Source organism: Narcine bancroftii, chromosome 3, assembly GCF_036971445.1.
Source record: "Narcine bancroftii isolate sNarBan1 chromosome 3, sNarBan1.hap1, whole genome shotgun sequence".
NCBI classification, from domain to species: Eukaryota; Metazoa; Chordata; class Chondrichthyes; order Torpediniformes; family Narcinidae; genus Narcine; species Narcine bancroftii.
In genome coordinates, this window is record NC_091471.1 from 35,941,176 (window position 1) to 35,961,876 (window position 20,701).

At 43.2% G+C, this 20,701-nt stretch overlaps 1 protein-coding gene across 1 annotated transcript in view; it reads right to left on the reverse strand.

The window, feature by feature from the left end:
- The window catches only part of loxhd1a (lipoxygenase homology PLAT domains 1a), a 221,516-nt gene that overhangs the window by 30,539 nt on the left and 170,276 nt on the right, over positions 1–20,701 (reverse strand). The window contains exons 34-40 of the mRNA XM_069923807.1: positions 18,513–18,675; positions 17,099–17,253; positions 14,792–15,001; positions 8,832–8,979; positions 4,394–4,602; positions 2,482–2,667; positions 401–528 (exon numbers count right to left, since the gene is read on the reverse strand). Coding sequence (XP_069779908.1) covers positions 401–528; positions 2,482–2,667; positions 4,394–4,602; positions 8,832–8,979; positions 14,792–15,001; positions 17,099–17,253; positions 18,513–18,675 — 1,199 coding nt within the window. The remainder of the gene's footprint in view (positions 1–400; positions 529–2,481; positions 2,668–4,393; positions 4,603–8,831; positions 8,980–14,791; positions 15,002–17,098; positions 17,254–18,512; positions 18,676–20,701) is intronic.

A 20,701-nucleotide genomic window follows, 5' to 3' on the forward strand; every position in this document is an offset into this window, starting at 1 on the left:
TTCACCCAAAAGTGCTGTGGAACTAGGCAATAATGATACATAAATAATGCTTCGGGTTTGAGCACTCCATTACTGTATAAGCAAAAAGTTGGCAGGCATCTGAATAAATAGGTGGGGGTGGGGAAAGAGGAGGAGCATAGGGCCACAAGCAAAAGTTCATAGGTGGACATAGTGGCAGAGCACAAGAGAAAAAGGGCTGAGAAGTGATGGCGGAGTGGATAGCTTTCTGAATGGAGAGAGAAAGGGGTGGAGAGATGGAGGGATGAGGGGAAACCAGAGAAGTCGATTACATAGTTATGCACAGACAATGCCAAATGTAGACATTAAAGTCGGAGGAAAAAGATGACTGATAGATTCAAAACACATGGACTGCTGTAATTGCAATGCAGCTGGTACACACCTGTCTCCATTTTTATCAAGTAGCATCTCCTCTGTGGTCCCATTGGCTCCGAAGACAGACATGTAAATGTTGGCATCAGTTCCACCATTTGGAATATCACCAGTAACTACTGTTACTTCATAAGGGACCTGTTCAACAATCATATTTACTTTGAACTCTTGACAAATACATAACTGAACCAGAAAATCTCGTCAATATCAATCATTTTTTTATTTCTCTCGTATATGATCTATTTGCTCCTCTTCCATTTATATAACCATATAACAGTTTATGGCATGGAAACAGGCCATCTCAGCCCTTCAAGTACACACCCGTTCACTCAAACAACTCTGCTAGACCCCCCGCCTATTCTCTGCCCATAACCCTCCAACTTCCTCTTATCCATGTATATATCCAGCCTCCTCTTAAATGAAAGAATTGACTCTGCCTCAACTATTTCCTCCAGAAGATTATTCCATTCAAACACCGCTCTCTGAGTGAAGAAGCATCCTGTAATGTTTCTCCTAAAATTTTACCCCTTACCCTCAACTTGTGTCTTCTTGTTTCAACCTCTCCTGCTCTCAGGAGGAAGAGTCTACTTGCATCTAGTCTATCTATTCCCTTCATAATTTTAAACACCTCTATCAAATCCCCACTCAACCATCTACGTTCCAATGAATAAAGTCCTAACCTCTTCAATCTTTCTCTCTAGTCTAGGTATTTTACGCCATGCAACATCCTTGTAAATCTTCTCTGCACCCTCTCCACCTTATCTATATTCCTCCTATAATTTGGAGATAATACTCCAAACCTGGCCTCACCAATGCCTTAAACAATCGCAGCATCACTTTCCAGCTCCTATACTCTATGTTATGATTTATGAAGGCTAACATACCAAATGCCTTCTTAACCACCCTGTCAACATAGGAATCCACCTTCAAGGAACGTTGCACCATAACTCCAAGATCTCTTTGTTCTTGTCCATTCCCCAATGTCCTCCCCTTTATTATATATGTCCTATTTTGATTATTTTTTTCTGAAATGAAGCACCTCACACTTCTCTACATTAAATTTCATCTGCCATTTTTCAGCCCAATTTTCCAGACAAACAAATCCCTGTCATCCCTGAAAACCTTGCTTGCTATCCACCACTCCGCCTATTTTCAGTTAACCACCCCATCATCCAAATCATTAATATAAATTATGAACAACAGGGGACCTAGCACTGATCCTTGAGGCACACCGCTCGTCACAGGCTTCCATCCTGACAGACAGTTGTCCAGAGACCCTCTGCTGTCTCTCTTCCAGCCACCTCTGAACCCATCTTACTATTTCTCTATTAATCCCTAGTGACTGAACCTTCCTTACTAATCTTTCATGTGGAACCTTATCAAAAGCTTTGCTAAAATCCAGATAGACCACATCAACTGCCCTACCTTCATCCACCTTTCTGGTCACTTCTTTGAAAAACTCAACAAGGTTCGTCAAACATGACTTCCCCTTCACAAACCCATGCTGGGTGCTCCTGATCAATCCCTGCTTATCTAGATATTTATACACACCATCTCTAAGAATACCCTCCATAACTTTCCCTACCACTGAAGTCAAGCTTACAGGCCTATAATTACTTGGCCCACACCTTGTGCCTTTTTTAAACAGCGGAACTACATTAGCAACCCTCCAATCCCGCGGAACCACACCCTACTCCAGTGATCGTTGAAAAATCACTGACAGTGCCTCCGCTATTTGCTCCCTGACCTCCCTTAACGTCCTGGAAAAAATCCCATCAGGACCAGGAGACTTATCCACTTTTACTGACCCTAGAAACTCCAAAACCCTCTCTTTACTAATCCCTATCTTTTCCATAACTAAGCCATTTGCCTCATTTATTTCACATAGTCCAATGTCCTTTTCCTTCATGAACACAGATGAGAAAAAAAATCATTTAATATCTCTCCCATCTGATACAGTTCCTCGCACAGTTCACCGCTCTCATTTTCCAGCGGTCCTATTCTATCCTTAACCCTTGGATTCAGCATTGCAGTCCGACCAATATAACTTTGATTGTGGCAGGTTGGAGGAAGGCATACAACAAACTTTACCTTCTGGCCAATGAGGACAGTTTCTGCATCAAGGATGCTGAAGACCCTCGCCGTCAGTCCATCTCCTCGGTCTCTGGCAAGCCAACATTTGCATTGAAAAGCATACATTATGCCTTTGGTTGGCAATGCAATCTCCAATTCATCCACTAGCCAGCAGCTCTCTGGAGTGGCACCATCATGACCCAGCTGCTCGGAGGAAACCAGAGGAAATTACACAACTGTCGATATAACAAGATAAGGCTTGCATTTCTATTCTACAGTCCCCAGATCTCAGTGACTTATAGCCAATAAATCTTTTTGGAAGTATCGTCACTGCTAAAATAACAAGAACCTGCCTGCTCCCAAAAGCAGCAGTGACCGGAAACTGGGAGACCGTCCTGAAATAAAACAGAAAATGCTGGACACACTCAACCAGCAGCATCAATGGAGGGAGAAACATAAGTTACGTTTCAGGTTAATGCACAATGCTGGAGAAACTCAGCAGGTCAAACAATGAATTTTATATAGCAGGAATAAGGATGTATAAGCAACATTTCCAGCTTGAGCCCTGCATCAAATTTTGAGCAAAATGTAGGCAGACACCTGATGTTCTTGATAGATCCTTGAAAGTAGCCATTGAGATAGATAGGGTGGTAAAGAATGTGTGCGGTAAGCTTGACTTTATTGGGTGGGACATTCATTCTAAAAGTAAGGACGTAATGTTGCAGCTACGTAAAACTTTATTTAGGCAGCTCAAAAAATATTGTGTGCAATTTTGGTAGCCCCATCACACAAGAATGAGTGCAGAAGAGATTACCAGGATGTTACCTGGCTTGGAAGGTATGAGCTATAAGGACAGGTTGGACAAACTTGACATTTTCTCAGGAGCATGGGAGTTTGAAGGATGACCTGATAGAGATTTATAAAATGATGAGGCATTGTCAGAGTTGATGGTCACAATCTTATCCCCAGGGTAAAAATGTCATATACTAAAGGGCATGTGTTTAAGGTGAAGGGGGTAAAGTTTTTTTTTAACACAGGGAGGGATGATCCCTGGAATGAGCTCTAAGGAGTAATGGTAGCATTTAAAAGAAATCTGGATAGACATATGAGTACATGAGGGATAGTGGGATATGTATGATGTCGTGACAGCAAAACTTCAGCATTGGGCATCATGCTTGGTGCAGAAGGACCTGTTCCAGTGCTGTACTGTTCTATATTCTATGATCAGTATGACCACATGAGTTAATATATCACTAAAGCAGCTTTTAACAACTCTGTGCATTAGTATGAAATCTGATTAAAGTTTTCTTTCAAGATTTTATTTGCGTTTTGAGTTTTGAATGTGGAAAACTGTTAATGCCATTGATTTTGGGAATGGTGGAATGATGTACAAGTTCAATTCAGAAAATTTATGGCATCGATTGGTCCAAATTGCTTGAATAATAAACTCAGTGCTGTCTCTTTTGTTGTGCCAATCATGTTAGACTGGTGCATTGAAAGTTTAGAATAAGGTACATTGAGGGTTGCTTCCAAAACTATGTGTGAGTGTAGGTGTAAACTTAAAAGTGTGTGTGCAGGTGAGTGTGAGAGAGAAAGTTCCCCAAATGAAACATTCCCGGGTCAGTTGCAGAGCTCTCCATGCTCAGTAATCAGATGCTGGGTTTCTGGGTACACAGGTGAACAATATTCGATGGAAGAAGAAGCAGAAGTCAACTCGCACCTGGTTAACTGAAGGAGTCAGCAGGAAGGAAACTTGAGCATAGAAGGAAGGTGGCAAAATCTAGATTTTATTCCATAATTTCTGATTGTGAACCATATGAACTGAGCTAGAAATGCAACAGCCGGCCAAAATGGGTTCTTCTTGCCTCTCTCCAATTAGACATTTGAAGAGTTCAAACACTGCAGGACAATAATCATTAACTGAACTCACCTCAATTTTTTTGATCTCTCCAACATCCAGACCCATCATTTGGAATTTTTCTACTGATCCGCGATTAAATCCATTCTTGCCTTCAGGAAGGTCTAGCCACAATCGTGTGGTGTGAATATTATGGCACCCCATGATGATGACATAAGCCCTGCTAGTGGTGCCTGCATCTCGTTCCAGGCCAGTGGCCACTGTTATACAGTAGGGGATGGCTGCAGGGAGATGTGGTGAAGGAAACATCTTTATTGAGTGATTAAACCTCCAGTTGCCATTTAACTACAAATGTTAAACTCAACAACAATGGCTATGTCAAGATTGTATAATTTGTGGTATTCCCGGTGACTTTTCTTTTCCAGGGATAGCAGTGAGAGACTGAATCAACCAGTCTTTGTTGACTGAACTATACATTAATGATAATGAATTTATTGTCATGAACATAAGAACAATGTACATTTACACCAAGATTATTACTTTCTGCAGCCAAATGTACTTTTGTAAGAAAAAAACAATTCCAATGGCATGCATTAAATTATCCAAGTACAGAAAGAAATAATAGATATAAAAGATGGATAATCAATATTTCCAGTTAGTGCAAGATAAAGTGGTGTTTCAACTGTGCTGACAAACAATGAATAATAAGTCTGGGTAACAGAAAATAGCAACTTCAAAGCAGGAGCACAAAATAACCTTTGGCAACAGATGGGAGGTCTGTGACCAGTGGGGTGCTGCAGGGCTCCATGCTGGGTTCTCTGTTGTTTATCATATACATCAATTGTCTGTCAAGAATATAGCTGGAAGCATGGTTAGCAAGTATGTGGATGACACCAATATTGGTGTCTCCAGAGCAAAAGGTAGTCGACACAGCCCCACGACATTACAGGCAAAACCATCCCAACAATCGACAATATCTACAGGGAGAGCAGTAGCAATCATCAAGGATCCACACCATCCAGCAGGAAAGAGGTATAAGTGCCTCAAGACTTTCACCACCAGGAAACAATTCAGGAACAGCTGCTACCCCTCCACCATCAACAAACTCAATCAGGGACTCAATTAAGGACTCTTTTGCATTTTCTTGATTCGTTTTTCTTTCTGTATTGCAGTTTGTTTAATTTGTTTACTTGTGTCAATTGAGTACAGTTTTTTTTAAGTAGTAATTCTGCCTCACCCGCAGCAAAAAAGAATCTCAGGGTTGGATGTGACAATAAATCTGAAAACTGAAATCTGGTGGTACAGTGGACAGTGAGAAAGGTTGTCTTAGATTACAACAGGCTCAAGATCAACTGGGAAAGTGGGCCGAGGAATGGTAGATAGAATTGGCCTTGGATGAGTGGAAAGTGATGCATATTTGGAAATTAAACTGGGGAAGTCATGCTAGCAAGGTTTTTGCCTTTTCTCTGATGTGTTTTCCATATTACAAAGAGGCAATTCTGGCCCATTGAATTCTCAGAAGGTTCTCAGAGCATTCCTCTGACAATTTTTTTTCCTGTAACCTATTCTCTCCACCTTGTCATCACCTTTCTCTTCTAGACTCTACATTCACCACACACTACAACAACCAATTAACCTATCGCAGACTGGAACGCAAGAAGAAACTGGAGCCTGCAGAGGAAACCCATGCGGCCATAGAAGGAATATACAGATTCTGCAGTGATAGCTCTGGACATCAGGATTGAACCCGTGTCACTGGAACGGTGAGGCAGAAGCTCCACAAAATGCACCACTGCATTTCTTTATGACAATACAAAATAGGGGGAGTTGTGGATAGTGAGGATGGTTTTCAGGGACTGCAGAAGGATTTGGACTGCTTAGAAGATTGGGCTGAAAGATGGCAGATGGAGTTTAATGTAGATAAGTGTGAAATGCTTCATTTTAGGAAGAATAATCAAAATAGGACATATGCAGTGAAGGGGAGGGCATTGAGGAATGCAGAGGAATGGAGAAATCTTGGAATAACAGTTCATCGTTCTTTGAAGGTGGATTCTCATGTAGATAGAGTGGTAAAGAAGGCTTTTGGTATGCTGGCCTTTATAAATCTTAGCACAGAATATAGGAGCTAGGAGGTGATGTTGAGACTGTCCAAGGCATTGGTTTGGAACATTGTGTGCAGTTTTGGTCCCCAAATTATAGGAAGGATATCAATAAGGTAGAGAGGGTGCAGAAAAGATTTACTAAAATGTTGCCTAGATTGCAGTATGTAGAATACAGAGAAAGATTGAGTAGATTGGGTCTTTATTCATTGGAGCGTAGAAGGTTGAGGGGGGATTTGATAGAGGTATATAAAATTATAAGGGGAATAGATAGAGTATATGTTAACAGGCTATTCCCTTGAGGGTAGGTCATAAGTTAAGGGTTAGGGGGCAAAACTTTAGAAGTAACATGAGAGGAAGCTTCTTCACTCAGAGACTGGTGGCTGAGTGGAATGACCTTCCGGAGGAGGTGGTTGCACCAGGGTCCATATAACCACATAACCACCTACAGCACAGAACAGGCCAGTTCGGCCCTACTAGTCCATGCCGTAACAAATCCCCACCCTCCTAGTCCCACTGACCAGCACTTGGTCCATACCCCTCCAGTCCTCTCCTATCCACGTAACTATCCAGTCTTTACTTAAATGTAACCAATGATCCCGCCTCGACCACGTCTGTTGGAAGCTCATTCCACATCCCTACCACCCTTTGCGTAAAGAAATTTCCCCTCGTGTTCCCCTTATAATTTTCCCCCTTCAATCTTAAACCATGTCCTCTAGTTTGAATCTCCCCCACTCTTAATTGAAAAACCTATCCACGTTTACTCTGTCTGTCCCTTTTAAAATCTTAAACACCTCTATCAAGTCCCCTCTCAATCTTCTACGCTCCAGAGAAAAAAGCCCCAGTCTGCACAACCTTTCCCTGTAACTCAAACCTTGAAATCCTGTCAACATTCTCGTGAACCTTCTCTGCACTCTCTCTATTTTGTTTATATCTTTCCTATAATTTGGTGACCAAAACTGTACACAGTACTCCATATTTGGCCTCACCAATGCCTTGTACAATTTCATCATAACCTCCCTACTCTTGAATTCAATACTCCAATTTATGAAGGCCAACATTCCAAATGCCTTCTTCACCACACCATCTACCTAGTATCAGCCTTGAGGGTACTATTTACCATATAATCATATAACCATATAACCACTTACAGCACAGAACAGGCCAGTTCGGCCCTACTAGTCCAAGCCGTAGCAAATCCCCACCCTCCTAGTCCCACTGACCAGCACCCAGTCCATACCCCTCTAGTCCCCTCCTATCCATGTAACGATCCAGTCTTTCCTTAAATGTAACCAATGATCCCGCCTCGACCACATCTGCCGGAAGCTCATTCCACATCCCCACCACCCTCTGCATAAAAAAATTTCCCCTCATGTTCCCCTTATAATTTCCCCCTTCAATATTAAACCATGACCTCTAGTTTGAATCTCCCCCTTTCTTAATTGAAAAAGCCTATCCACATTTACTCTGTCTGTCCCTTTTAAAATCTTAAACACCTCTATCAAGTCCCCTCTCAATCTTCTACGCTCCAGAGAAAAAAAAGCCCCAGTCTGCAGAACCTTTCCCTGTAACTCAGATCCTGAAATCCTGTCAACATTCTCGTGAACCTCTCTGCATTCTCTCTATTTTGTTTATATCTTTCCTATAATTTGGTGACCAAAACTGTACACAGTTTTGTACAAAACTGTACAGAATGTAAAGGGTCATTGATATGATCTACCAGGATTGTTGTCTGAAGAGGGTTCGCAAAATTGTTAAGGACCCCTCTCATCCCGCAAACAGCATCTTCCAGCTTCTCCCATTGGGGAAGAGATACAAAAATATCATAGAGCCAGAACCACCAGGCTGAGAAGTATCTTCTTCCCATGGGCAGTGAGACTGCCGAATGACTGATGAACTACTCATACAATCCCTCCAAGACTCTGCTTTATATTTAACAATTTTTAAAATATATGTACTGCATATACATCACTTGTAAATATGTGTTCTATGACTATATCTGTGTTTGCATGTTTTTGCACTGTTTTGTCCAGTTGTACTTGTACAATTGTATAATATTAATAAAAGAATTTGATAAGTGAGATCAAAGCAAACAGGTATGCAATGAGCCATGGGGGGTGGGGGATGATTAGAAAAGGATGGATTGGGTGAGAGGAAGAGGAGGAGAAGGAGGGAGCAAGGGAAAGGGGAGAAAAGGGGAGTCCTGAGCAAAAGAAGGAGACAGGGAGTGGCAGAGAAGGGAGAGAAGGAACTTGGTGGAGATGGATAAATAGAGAGAGAGAGAGAGAGAGAGAGAGAGAAAATGCTAGCTATTAACTATATCACTGCGGCAGTGTTTGTAGAGTATCACAAATGATGAGTGTAAAGATGTGACCAGAGGACGAATAAATTAAAGATGCACACGGTCTTACTCGGGCCTTCTTCAATTGTGTCTTCAATGATACTTTTCCGTTTACCCTTCTTGGTGAGGGCACTATTGTTCAGATTCCGGAGGCTCAGCGAGGAGCCATGTAAACTTTTAGCCGAGCTATGAACACTAGTCCGATCACCTTCATAGCCCTAGGAAGAAAAACATGATAATATAACATTCTCTCCAAGTTTGTAGTCAATATCTTTATTCTATGAACATCCAACTCCCCATCTCAGTTTTCTACTTTGTCCTGATCCTCAGCTTTTGACACATCTTGTATCAGTCCCTTTGGTGTTTGTGGTGATATGACCACCAGCCTACTGCAGGGAGTGATCTCTGTACCTGCAAGAAGACCACCTAAGGACTGACTCCACCTGACTGGCTGTCAATCAGCCGACCCGAATATAGATCTGAGCCAGCCCCTCCTGAGCCAGTCACTCAAGCATGTACTGGTGTTCAGACTTTTACCTGAATAAAGCCTGTTGTAATCTTTTGAGTTTTGAAATTGCTTGCTGCTACCTCAGTGCACCACAATGTTGATTTAATTCATATTGCTTAGCGATGAATTGAAATAAACTTCCCATTAGTTCTGTTCTGTTGACAATATCATTGAGGCGTGTCATCCCCAATGTCTGTCCCAGTTCTGATGTCAAAGAATCTCATGGGGTGAGTTTGCTTTCATTGGAATGAAGGGGGCTAAAGGTGACTTGACAAAGGTATATGAAGGAAAGGAGGAAAAGATAGGGTAGATATCAGAATTTGGGGTATCAAATCAAGGTGGCATTGGTTTAAGTTGAGAAGAAGAAGATTTTAAAAAGATTAGAGAGGAAATTTTTTTTACACAAGTAATGGTTGATATTTGGAACTCACTACAAGAGGAAGTGATGAAGTCAGAGAAAATCATGATGGTTCAGAGACATTTAAACAGACATTTAAATAGATGAGGCACAGGAAGACACAGAGTTAATGTGGGTGGATGGAATTAATGTTGGTTGGTGAATGACACGGTTGGAATGGGCATGGTGGGACAATTACTGATTGGAATTTTAAATATTATTGTCACCAAGGAAATTGTCAGGAGTTTTATAAAGTTGATAATGTTCCAGAGTAATAAAACTTCTGGAATCCAAAAATAATAGTGGGGCGACGTGCATTTGCCATGGAGAACCAGCCCCGCTTGTCACGTGCGGTCGGCGGGCAGCCATGGCAAGTTTGGTGTTGCGTGACCATCTCTTCTGTCCAGACCTAAGGTCGCGTACGCGCTTTTGTCATCGGAACGCAAGCGCCGGGGCATTAGGGGCGGGACCGAGAACAGGCTTAAAGGCTGCAATGCAGAATTCAAAATAAAGCAGTTGTGATACTCGAGTTCACAGCCTGTTGTCTCAGTTTCTTTGCTGTGCTCACTCACAACCCGCTACATTGGTGAACCCAGCGAGTCTCCACGTCCTGAAGACTCGACACAATGGAACAGGCAGCTGCAGGCACTGTTGACTTTCTGGACGAACGGGCCTCGCACTTGGTTTGGCCAACCAGAGGCCCAGTTCCAGATCAAACAGGTAACCTCCCATTCGACGAGATACTTCTACGTCATCAGCTTGCTCGACCAGGAAGCCGCCTCACAAGTTGATGACCTCATTCAGGTGCTGCCAGAGGAAGGTAAATACATGGCTCTGAAAAGCCTCTTAATTAGCACATACGGCCTCTCACAACACAAAAGAGCAGCCAGGCTCCTGCACTTGGATGGCCTAGGCGATAGGACCCCCTCTGCCCTCATGGATGAGATGGTCACGCTGGTGGAAAGGCACAAGCTTAACCTCATGTTTGAGTAAGTGTTTCTTGAGCAGATGCCAAAAGTCATCAGAATCTTGTTGGTGGACCCGCGCAAGGTTGCAGCGTGAGCAGATGTTCTCTACCGTTCCAAGAGCGAAGCCATAGACTTGGTCAACCGTGTCACACTGCCATCACTGAGGATGATGCCCAAATCCAGTCCACATGTGAGCAGGCCCCATTGAAGTGCCAGTTGATGAAGTAGACAAAGACAATATGGTCAAACAATAATCATAGCTTTTATTAGCAGAAACCTATGGTACAATAATGAAAGACAATAGGTGCATATAAAGTTATATCCAAGGGGAGTGTCCTTACCAGTAGAGATAATGCACAGCCAATGTTAGTACAGCAAGGCTTGCCAGAGTGGAGACAGGCAGCTTGGCAGACATTCACCACACCTATTCCTCCCGAAAACAGAGAAGCCCGATCACAAATGGTGTTTCTACCACCAACGTTGGTGCGGGGGGGGGGGGGGAGGGGGGCATCCGCATGCATGTGCCGCTAGCCATGTTCATTCCTGGGAAACAATGGGGCCAGCTGCCATTAGTGGCTGTGGCAGCTCAACCGAATAGCCTTCTCCATGACTGGGGCACCATCTCAGGCCGCAAGTTCCTAGTGGACATGAGGGCAGAGATAAATGTCATACCCCCTACGGTGCTCGAGATGCACATGAGACCCCACGGCCCTTCCCTGTGTGAGGCCAATAACACCATCATCAGAACCTATGGAAAAAAGCGAATTCATGTACATTTTGGTGATACCACATTGCAATGGGTCCACGCTCGCTTCAATAGACAAACCTCTGATAGGCATGGATTTCCTCCAGATGCTCTCCCTACTTGTTGACCTCCAGAGCAGACAACTAGTCCATGCTGAGACTTTCCATATGGTGCCCCTCGGCAAGTCCAACGAGCCTTCCACCCAATTTGCTTCATCATCCAGTACAGCTGTCTCCTTGCAGAATTTCCCTCCATTCGGTGCCCCCAGTTCATGACTGCCATGCCTAAGCATGGCATCCAACACCATATTGCTATCACTGGTCCATCATTGCATTCACAGGCCCGCTACCTGGCCCTGGACAAATTCAGCCTTGTCTAGGTGCATGATAGAGCTTGGCATCATCTGTCATTCCGATAGCCTGTGGGCCTCACCACTCCACTTGGTGCCCAAGTACAACAGCAGTTGGAGACCCTGTGGTGATTACAGGTGTCTCAATGAAGCAACGACGCTGGACTGCTATCCAATTCCCCACATCCAGGATTTCGCAGTGAATTTCCATGGTGCAAAGCTTTTCTCCAAAGTTGACTTAATCTGGAGATACCACCAGATCCCCGTGCACCTGAAAGATGTCTAAAAGACGGCTATCATCACCTTGTTCAGCCAGTTCGAGCACTTACACATGCCGTTTGGTTTAAAAAACATGGCACAGATATTTCTGTGCCTCTTGGACGTGGTCAGCAGAGATTTGCATTTTCTCTTCATCTACCTTAATGACATCTTGGTAGCCAGCAATACGCTCGAGGAAGACAAGATGCATCTCCGCCAGCTTTTCACTCATCTTGCACAGTTCGGCCTCATGGAAATAGGCTTTTTGGGCCATAAAATTACCACAGCCAGCGCCATGACTTTACCAGACAAAGTGGATGCTGTACAATGCTTCACCAGGGCCTGCAGGAGTTCCCAAGGTATGGCATGGTAAATTTCTACAACAGATTCATTCCTGCAGGTGCCAGAATTATGTGCCCTCTCTTCACGTTAATATCAGGCTCATCAAAGGAGCTCGAGTGGACTGATGAGGCTCACACCATTTTCGAGCAGATCAAGGAGGCCCTGGCCCACATAACGACGCTAGTACATCCACGAATGGATGTATCAATGGCCCTCACTGTCGACGCGTCCAACACAGCAGTGGGCGCTGTCCTGGAACAGTTCGTTGATGACTCATGGAGACCCCTCGCCTTTTTCAATCAATACCTGCGGCTGCCCAAACTGAAGTACAGTGCATTTGACTGGGAACTCTTCACCCTCTACCTGGCTGTACGGCACTTCCTCTACTTCCTGGAAGGGCGTCCATTCACTGTCTACACTGATCATCAGCCGCTTACTTTTGCCTTCTCAAAGTCCTCTGACCCATGGTCTTCCCGACAGCAGAGGCACTTATCCTACGTTTCTGAATTCACCACGGCTATCCAACATCTACCAGGAAAGCACAATGTGGTTGCAGATGCACTTTACAGGCCGGCAGTCAATCCTATGTTGCAGGGCATCGACTATCATGATCTGGCTCGGGCACAGCAGGATGATCCCAAGACACTCAGCTTCAGAACAGCAATCATGGGGTTGCAGCTCCAAGACCTCCCACTTGACGCCAATGGCACTACGCTCCTCTGCGACGTCTCCATAGGCCAACCCTGACCACTGGTCCCTACCCAATGGAGGAGAACAGACTTTGACATAATCCATGGTTTGTTGCACCCCTCAATCCGCACAACAGTGCGACTGGTGTCCGCAAAATTTGATTGGCACAGCCTGTGTAAACAAGTCATGAAGTGGGCGAAAACCTGCACAGACTGCCAGTTGGCCAAGGTCCAGTGGCACACCAAGCACTAACTCCAGCAGTTCAACACCCCGACCAGCATGTTCCAACATGTCCATCTTGACATAGTTGGACCCCTGCCAGTCTCCCTGGTGTTGCGCTATCTATGCACGGTGGTGGACAGGTTCACTCACTGGCCAGAGGTCATTTCCATTCCGGATGCCTCCACAGAGACATGTTCCAGAGCTTTCCTTGCCACCTGGGTCTCCCGCTTCAGTGTTCCGGCAGACGTAACAACCGCCCGGAGAGTGCCATTCACCTCCACTCTGTGGACAGAACTCTCCAGACTCCTGGGCACCCAGCTGCTTCACACCACAGCCTACCACCCTCAAGCAATGGATTAGTTGAGTGCTTCCACCGCCATCTCAAATTGCCGCTGATGGCACACCTCGTGAAGCCATCTTCTGGGGATTTGCACAGTACCGAAAGACAATCTCTGCCAAACTAGTCTATGGGGAGACCATCACAGTACTTGGCCAATTCCTCCCTCCAGCAACCATGCAAGACTGTGAAAACGCTGTGTGACAAACTGGGCTCTATTGAGCCCGCATGCACCACCTCCACCATCACAACATGGCCAACCACCCTGAAAGTACCCCTCCGGACATGTCCTCCTATGATTTGTGTTCGTGCGCAGGGGCCTTCACAGGACTCCCCTTCAGTGACCTTATGAAGGTCCATAAAGGGTGCTACACAGGAACGTTTTGTCATTCACCCTTGACATTGGGGGAAAGGAAGAATTGTTCATGTTGAACCAGTTCAAAGCAGCTCATCTGGACTTGTCCCAGCCAGTACAGGTTCCCCCACCAGTACACAGAGGTCAGCCGCCCAAACTATAAAATGGAATTGACATTGACTAAACGGGAGAAGCCAGAGAATGGTGGTGGATGATTGCTTCTCAGATTGGAGGCCTGTGACTAGAGGTGTGCTTCAGGGATTGGTGCTGGGACCATTGTTGTTTGCCATCTATATCAATGATCTGGATGATAATGCAGTAAATTGGATCAGCAAGTTTGCAGATGACACTAAGAATGGAAGTGAGGAAGATTTTCAAAGCTTGCAGAGGGATCTGGATCAGCTGGAAAAATGGGCTGAAAAAATAGTAGATGGAATTTAATACAGTTAAGTGTTGCATTTTGGAAAGACAAACCAAGAAAGGACATACACGGTAAATGATAGGGCACTGATGAGTGGGTAGAAAAGAGGGATCTGGGAATACTGTACATAATTATCTGAAAGTGGTGGTCACAGGTAGGTAAGGTTATAAAGAGAGCTTGTGGCATATTGGCCTTCATAAATCAAAATATTGAGGAAAGGAGTTGGGATGTTATGATAAAGTTGTATAAGACATCGATGAGGCCAAATTTGGAATATTGTGTTCAGTTTTGGTCACATGTCAATAAGATAGAAAGAGTGAGAGATTTACCAGATAACATAAATGGCAAAGATGTAACCTTAATCTTTATTTCCACCTCCCCACCCCACCAATACTACACTGGTCTACATGCATATTAAGCATTTGATGAGCAAAGTACCTTCACAAACAATATTCTTTCAATTTTCTTATCCTCTTTAGACTTTGAAAGCCAGCGTTCACACATGAATAAGTAGTTCTCCTCTGTATCCACATCAAGCACTTCCACCTTCTCCAAATACCAATCGGGGCTGGCCATGCTGTTGTCATGGCGAATCTTGATCTTGTGTACTTGGCCAAGGTCTACAGCTTCGATTGTGAACGTATCAACCTGTTAACACAAAAATATTAAAAATTAAAAATAAAACTGCAGGAAGCCACTGGAAACCTGAGATAAAGATAGAGAATGCTGGAAACACTCAGGGGGTCAGACAACTTCTGTGGAATGAGAAACTGTAACTATTTCAGCTCCTCTTCACTTCATCAGAACTGAAAAAGAAAGTTGTTGAGAGAGACCTGTTTAATGTTTCCAGCACAAAATAATAATTCATTTCAGCAATTGTGGCCCCTCTCAGAGACAATGGGCAGATTTGACCAGGGACAATTAATAGTGAAAGACCACACTTGTTGGCAACTCTGTTAATAACTTTGGCATATTTCCCTGGCTGAGTCAAACATACATAACTGTGGAATTCTCTACCCAAAGAAGGAGAAGATGCTGCCTCATTTAATGTATTTAAGACATAGTTGTATAGATTTTTTAAAGCATGGAGGAATTAAGGGTTATGGGCAACATGCAGGTAAGTGGAGCTGAGTCCACGGCCAGATCAGCCATGACCTTATTGAATGAAGGGTCTGCTCCTGCTCCCTTTTCTTATGTTCTGATGAATGTGCTGCTGGATGAGGGACATTTGGTGCTTATTTTTAGCATTGTAGCCTTGGAAATAATGATAGGCTGTATAGATTCAAGCAAATGTTTATCAAGAGAATTTAAATAAATCTGAAATTCTGGCTCAACAAGCATGGTCAAGACACAAGAAGCAAGTAAGGCAAAATATCTTAGGCCTGACCTTGGCCTACCATTGAGATTTGCCCCCTCTCTCTCTCCCTCAGAGTCATAGAGGGAGAGAGAGGCCATTCAGCCCAACACATCCACATTGACCAATTTTTAATAATGGAGCTAGTCCCATTTATTGTGCTTGGTCCATATTCTTCGAAACCTTCTCTATCAATGTACCTTTCAAAATGTTTTTTAAATGCCATAATTATACTTGCCTTTACAAGTGTATTTGGGTATTCAGAAGGCCTTTGACAAAGTGCTGCATATGCGGCTACTTATAAAGATAAGAGCCCATGGTGTAACAGGAAACATGGGAATTATGAATATTTGAATTATGGAGTAAATGGCTTTGTGGCCAGGTTTGCAGATGATATGAAGGTAGGTGGAAGAGCAGGTACTGTTGATAAACAGAGAGGCTGCAGAGGACTTAGAGAGATTAGGTGAATGGACAGAAAAGAGGCAAATGAAATACAATGTCAAAAAGTGTACGGCCATGCACCTCAGTAGAAAAAAAAAATTTAAATGGGGAGAAAATTGGGAAAACCCAGATACAAAGGGTCCTTGTGCAGGATAGCCTGAAGAGGAGGTTCACAAGGATGATTTTGGGAATGAAAGTGTTTTCATATGAGGAACATTTGATAGTTTTTGGCCTTTATTTATTGGAATTTAGGCAAATTGGGGGGATGGATTTCATTGAAAGATTTCATATATTTGAATTTGTTGGCACAGGTGGTTGTAGAAGCCAGGTATTTGAGGGTATTTAAGGCAGAAATTGATGTTCTTGATGAGCTAGGGCATCAAAGGTAATAGAGAGAAGGCCGGGCAATGGGGTTGAGTGGGAAAATGGATCAGCTCATGATTAAGTGGTGGGGAAGATTTGATGGGCTGAGTAGCCTATTTCTGCTCAGTTTCTCCTGGAAGTTCACTCCATGTATTGTGTCCATATACTCCATATTCTTTGTGAAGAAGGTGCCCCTCGGTATCTTTTAATTCTTTCCAGCTTCACCTGGATGTATGTGCTCTCATTACAGACTCTTTACTCTGTGAAAAAGACCCTGACTATACACCTTATTTATGTCCCTTATCATTTTCTATACAAAGATGCCCCTAAACATCCTGTACTCCAGAGAAAAAAAAGGAACAATATACCTGTACCCTTCCTGCATTCCATCTAACGCAAAAAGTTATACTGATTAAGAAATATCATGTTAACATTGTTAATGAATTATTATCAACTTTCATTAAAAAAAAACAAATGAAGGCCATTCCTGGTCATGGTCAAAGATAGTTGAATGGAGTTGAGATACAAGCCGTTAACAGGTTTCTCCCAGTTTTACGTTCCACTCCTATTCAAAGCTGTATACTAACCTGGTTTCTTTCAAACTTATTGGAGTGTAACTCAGATTTACTCAGTTTCCTTTCTCCAGTATCTCCCAGGTCTCCAAAAATAGTGAGGAAGACATTTGCATCTGTTCCTCCTCTGTAGACATCACCCGTGTACACAGAAATCTTATAAATGTGAGCTTCAATCAAAGAGGCAACATTAAGGGTCACTGGCATGAAATTTAGAGGTTAAATATAATTCATATCAATTCGATTTACTTATAACTTCAGGCTAAATAATGACACATTGTGACACATTGTGAATACAGTGGTGCATGGTTTTGACTTCAGGGAACAGAGTGCAATAACATTTACATTACTTCTTCAGTATAATTTCACCAATCAATGGAAGAGGTACTAAAAGACTTGCAGAGCTGATCATTATAGCACAGAAACAGATCCCTTTGGCCCTTTTGGTCTGTGCCAAACCTTTTTTCCACCTCGTCCCACTGTCCTGAACCCAGTCTATAGCCTACAGCTGGAGAATCTTTAGTGCCAATTATTGGGCTCCATGAAGCATTGATCAGCAAAGATGTCACATATTTCCAGAGATGAGTAAAAGAAGGGCACCTGTCTTTCAACTAACTATCCCTGACTTGGACTTCACAGATTAAATACTGGGTGTAATGCTGGTCACCACACTATAGGAAGGATGTCATTGCGATGGAGAGTGTGTGTGAAGGAAATTCGCCAGAACGTTGCCTGGATATGAAGACTTCAGTTATGTGGAGGGATGGGATAGATTGGGTTTGTTATCCCTTGAGTGAAAGTTGCTGAGGGGTAACCTGATAAAGGTACATAAAGTTATGAGAGGTAGAAATAGGGTAGACAGTCAGAATCTTTTTTCTGATGGCAGGGGCAACAAAAACAAGAGCATAGATTGAAGACAGGAAGAAGGACTTTTAAAGGCAAGGCAAGGCTTTTGCACAGTGGTAATGGATGGATTCATATACTGCAACTAGGAGGCATTTAGATAGGCACTGGAATTGATATAGTATGGAATGAGATAATCCTAATGGAGGACCAATCTGCTCTGTCCATAACTGGCCTAGCTTTGCACTAATTTAATTATGTTTAAATGTAATTTGCAATGTAATGCTGCCGCAAAACAACAAATTTTGTTATATGTCATGACGAAAAATTCTAAATCCATCAGATGAAGGAGAGCGACCCAGTACAACTCGTTGTTTCTTCTTTGCAAGGGCAAATCTTTAATCTGATTGGAGAATGACAGCAGCACTCCCCATGTCCATCGTTCCACCACCCCCCACACCCCCACTGATCCCTTTGATTCTTCCAAGGTAAGCACGTGGTGCCTTTGTTTGTCATTTGAAGACAGAGAAGGTGAATCACAAAAGCTTCTCTTGTTCATTTTTCTCCCCAAAGCAGGAATACTCACTTTCCAGTGCATCCTCCACAGTATTTTCAGTATGCTTCAGGGTCCCATCTTTTAACAGCTTTTTCTGAATAATATCCAGGGGTACCAGCTCTCGGATGATTTCTCCATCATCTTCAGATTTTGCCAGCCAGCGTTCACATGGAAAAATAATCGTTTCTGAGCCCTGGCATTGAATTAATGTCAGATAGTTAAGCTCCATGTACACCCATAAACTCAGATTCCTCGTTTTCATGGTGGAGCTCTTATACCTAAATTAAAATATGATGGATTTAATCCCCAAACATCCCCCAGATAAGATAGACTGATAGAGTATATCAATGGCTAATGCACTGTAGCATTGGAAATATCCCCTGTCTTCTCATGGGGAGTATAAATCACCAACAGTAGAACTATAGAACATTACTGCACAGGAACAGGCCTTTCATCCCTTCTAGTCTGTGCCGAACTATTATTTGGCCCACTGACCCTCACCGACCATATCCCTCCATTCCACTCCCATCCACATAGAGTACCTGTCCAAATTTTTCTTAAAAGTTAAAATTGAGCCTGCATTCACCATTTCAGCTGGCAGCTCGTTCCACACTCCCACTACTTTCTGTGTGAAGAATTCCCCCTAATGTTCCCCTTAAACTTATCCCCTTTCATCCTTAACACATCCTCTGTTTTTTTTACACCTAATCTCAGTGGGAAAAGCCTACATGTGTCTACTCTTTCAATACTCCTCTCAATTTTGTATACCTCTATCAAATCTCCCCTCATTTTCCGATGGTCCCAGGAATAAAATTCTAACTTGTTTAACCTTTTCCTGTGTTCAAAGACCAGGGTGACCAGGTTAAATGGTCCATCAGCCACTCTTGAACATTTCGACATCAATACCTAGGTAAACTCATTTGGTAAAAGGAATTGGTTTATTAAATCCACCAATATTGGCACCTATTTCTTTTCCTGCCAACCTGAGCACCAGCAATCAACATCTTGGTGCAGCAAAACTCAGTCCCTGCACTCAGACAACAATCCCAGCAGGACAAGCCACAAGAGGCCAAGTATTCTCACCTCAGGGATTGAGAGTACTGAACTGATTCCCTGGACCACCCAGTGTCTGGGGTAACTGAGCAAATTGGTTGACAGCTCATTTATACAGAGATAAAATAGTGGATTCAAGTAAGATTGGCATGGCTGGCGTAGTGGTTAGGGAAACATAATTGGCGTAGCAGTTGTGCAATGCCTTTACAGCACCAGCGATCAGGACCAGGGTTTGAATCCTGCATTGTCTGTAAGGAGTTTGTATGTTCTCCCTGTGTCTGCTTGGGTTTTCCCCTGGGGGTCCAGTTTCCTCCTACCATTTGAAACGTACTGGGGGTGTAGGTTAATTGGGTGTAAATTGGGCGGCATGGACTCATGGGCCGTAATGGCCTGTTACCATGCTATATGCTTAAATTTAAAACATTCTAAAAAAAAATGTTTAAAAAAATTAAAGATTAGGCAGGAAAAGAAATAGGAAATAACTTAGACAATTTAACAAAGTGTGACATAGAATAATAATGAGAACAATTATCCAGGTTACATTTTTCCCTGATCTGCATATTGTTGAAAAACATTTCCAGGGATTTAATTTCTTCAGGGAATGCAAACCTCAAAGCATAGGTAAAATTCTCCTCAATGCTATCTAAATGAAGGTCATTCAAGCAGCTCAGTTTATAAAATAAGTTAAAAGTATAGTTATGAAAAAACTAGTGGCTAATTAATATACAGTAATAGGCAAAGGGATTTTGCAAAAACAATATTAAATAGCACAGCTGGAGTGAAAATTCGAGGCTGAAGAAGACATTAATAGACTCTGCTTCAGTGACTTTCCCTGGCACCTACTTAGAAATTTGGAAATGGTTGTCACGCTGTCAGGTCTGCACAGGTTCAAAGTGCCTGTACAACACGGCTGGTGGTGGGTTATTTTAAACATCAGAGAACCCATAGAAGTCTATGTCCAAGATGGTGGTGCCCATGCTTGGCAGTCTGGATCACAGAGGTTGTGGGCTCTGGGGGAAGCAGCGAAACAATGCAGGGCACCAGTGCAGGAGAACAACACCCTGTTGAGATGGTGAAGTCTGGGAGAAAACCCTATAGGATAGAGTACACAGTAGTGGAACAGCGAGGAGCTTGGCGGCTGAAGGACTCACACCAGGCTGAAGGCT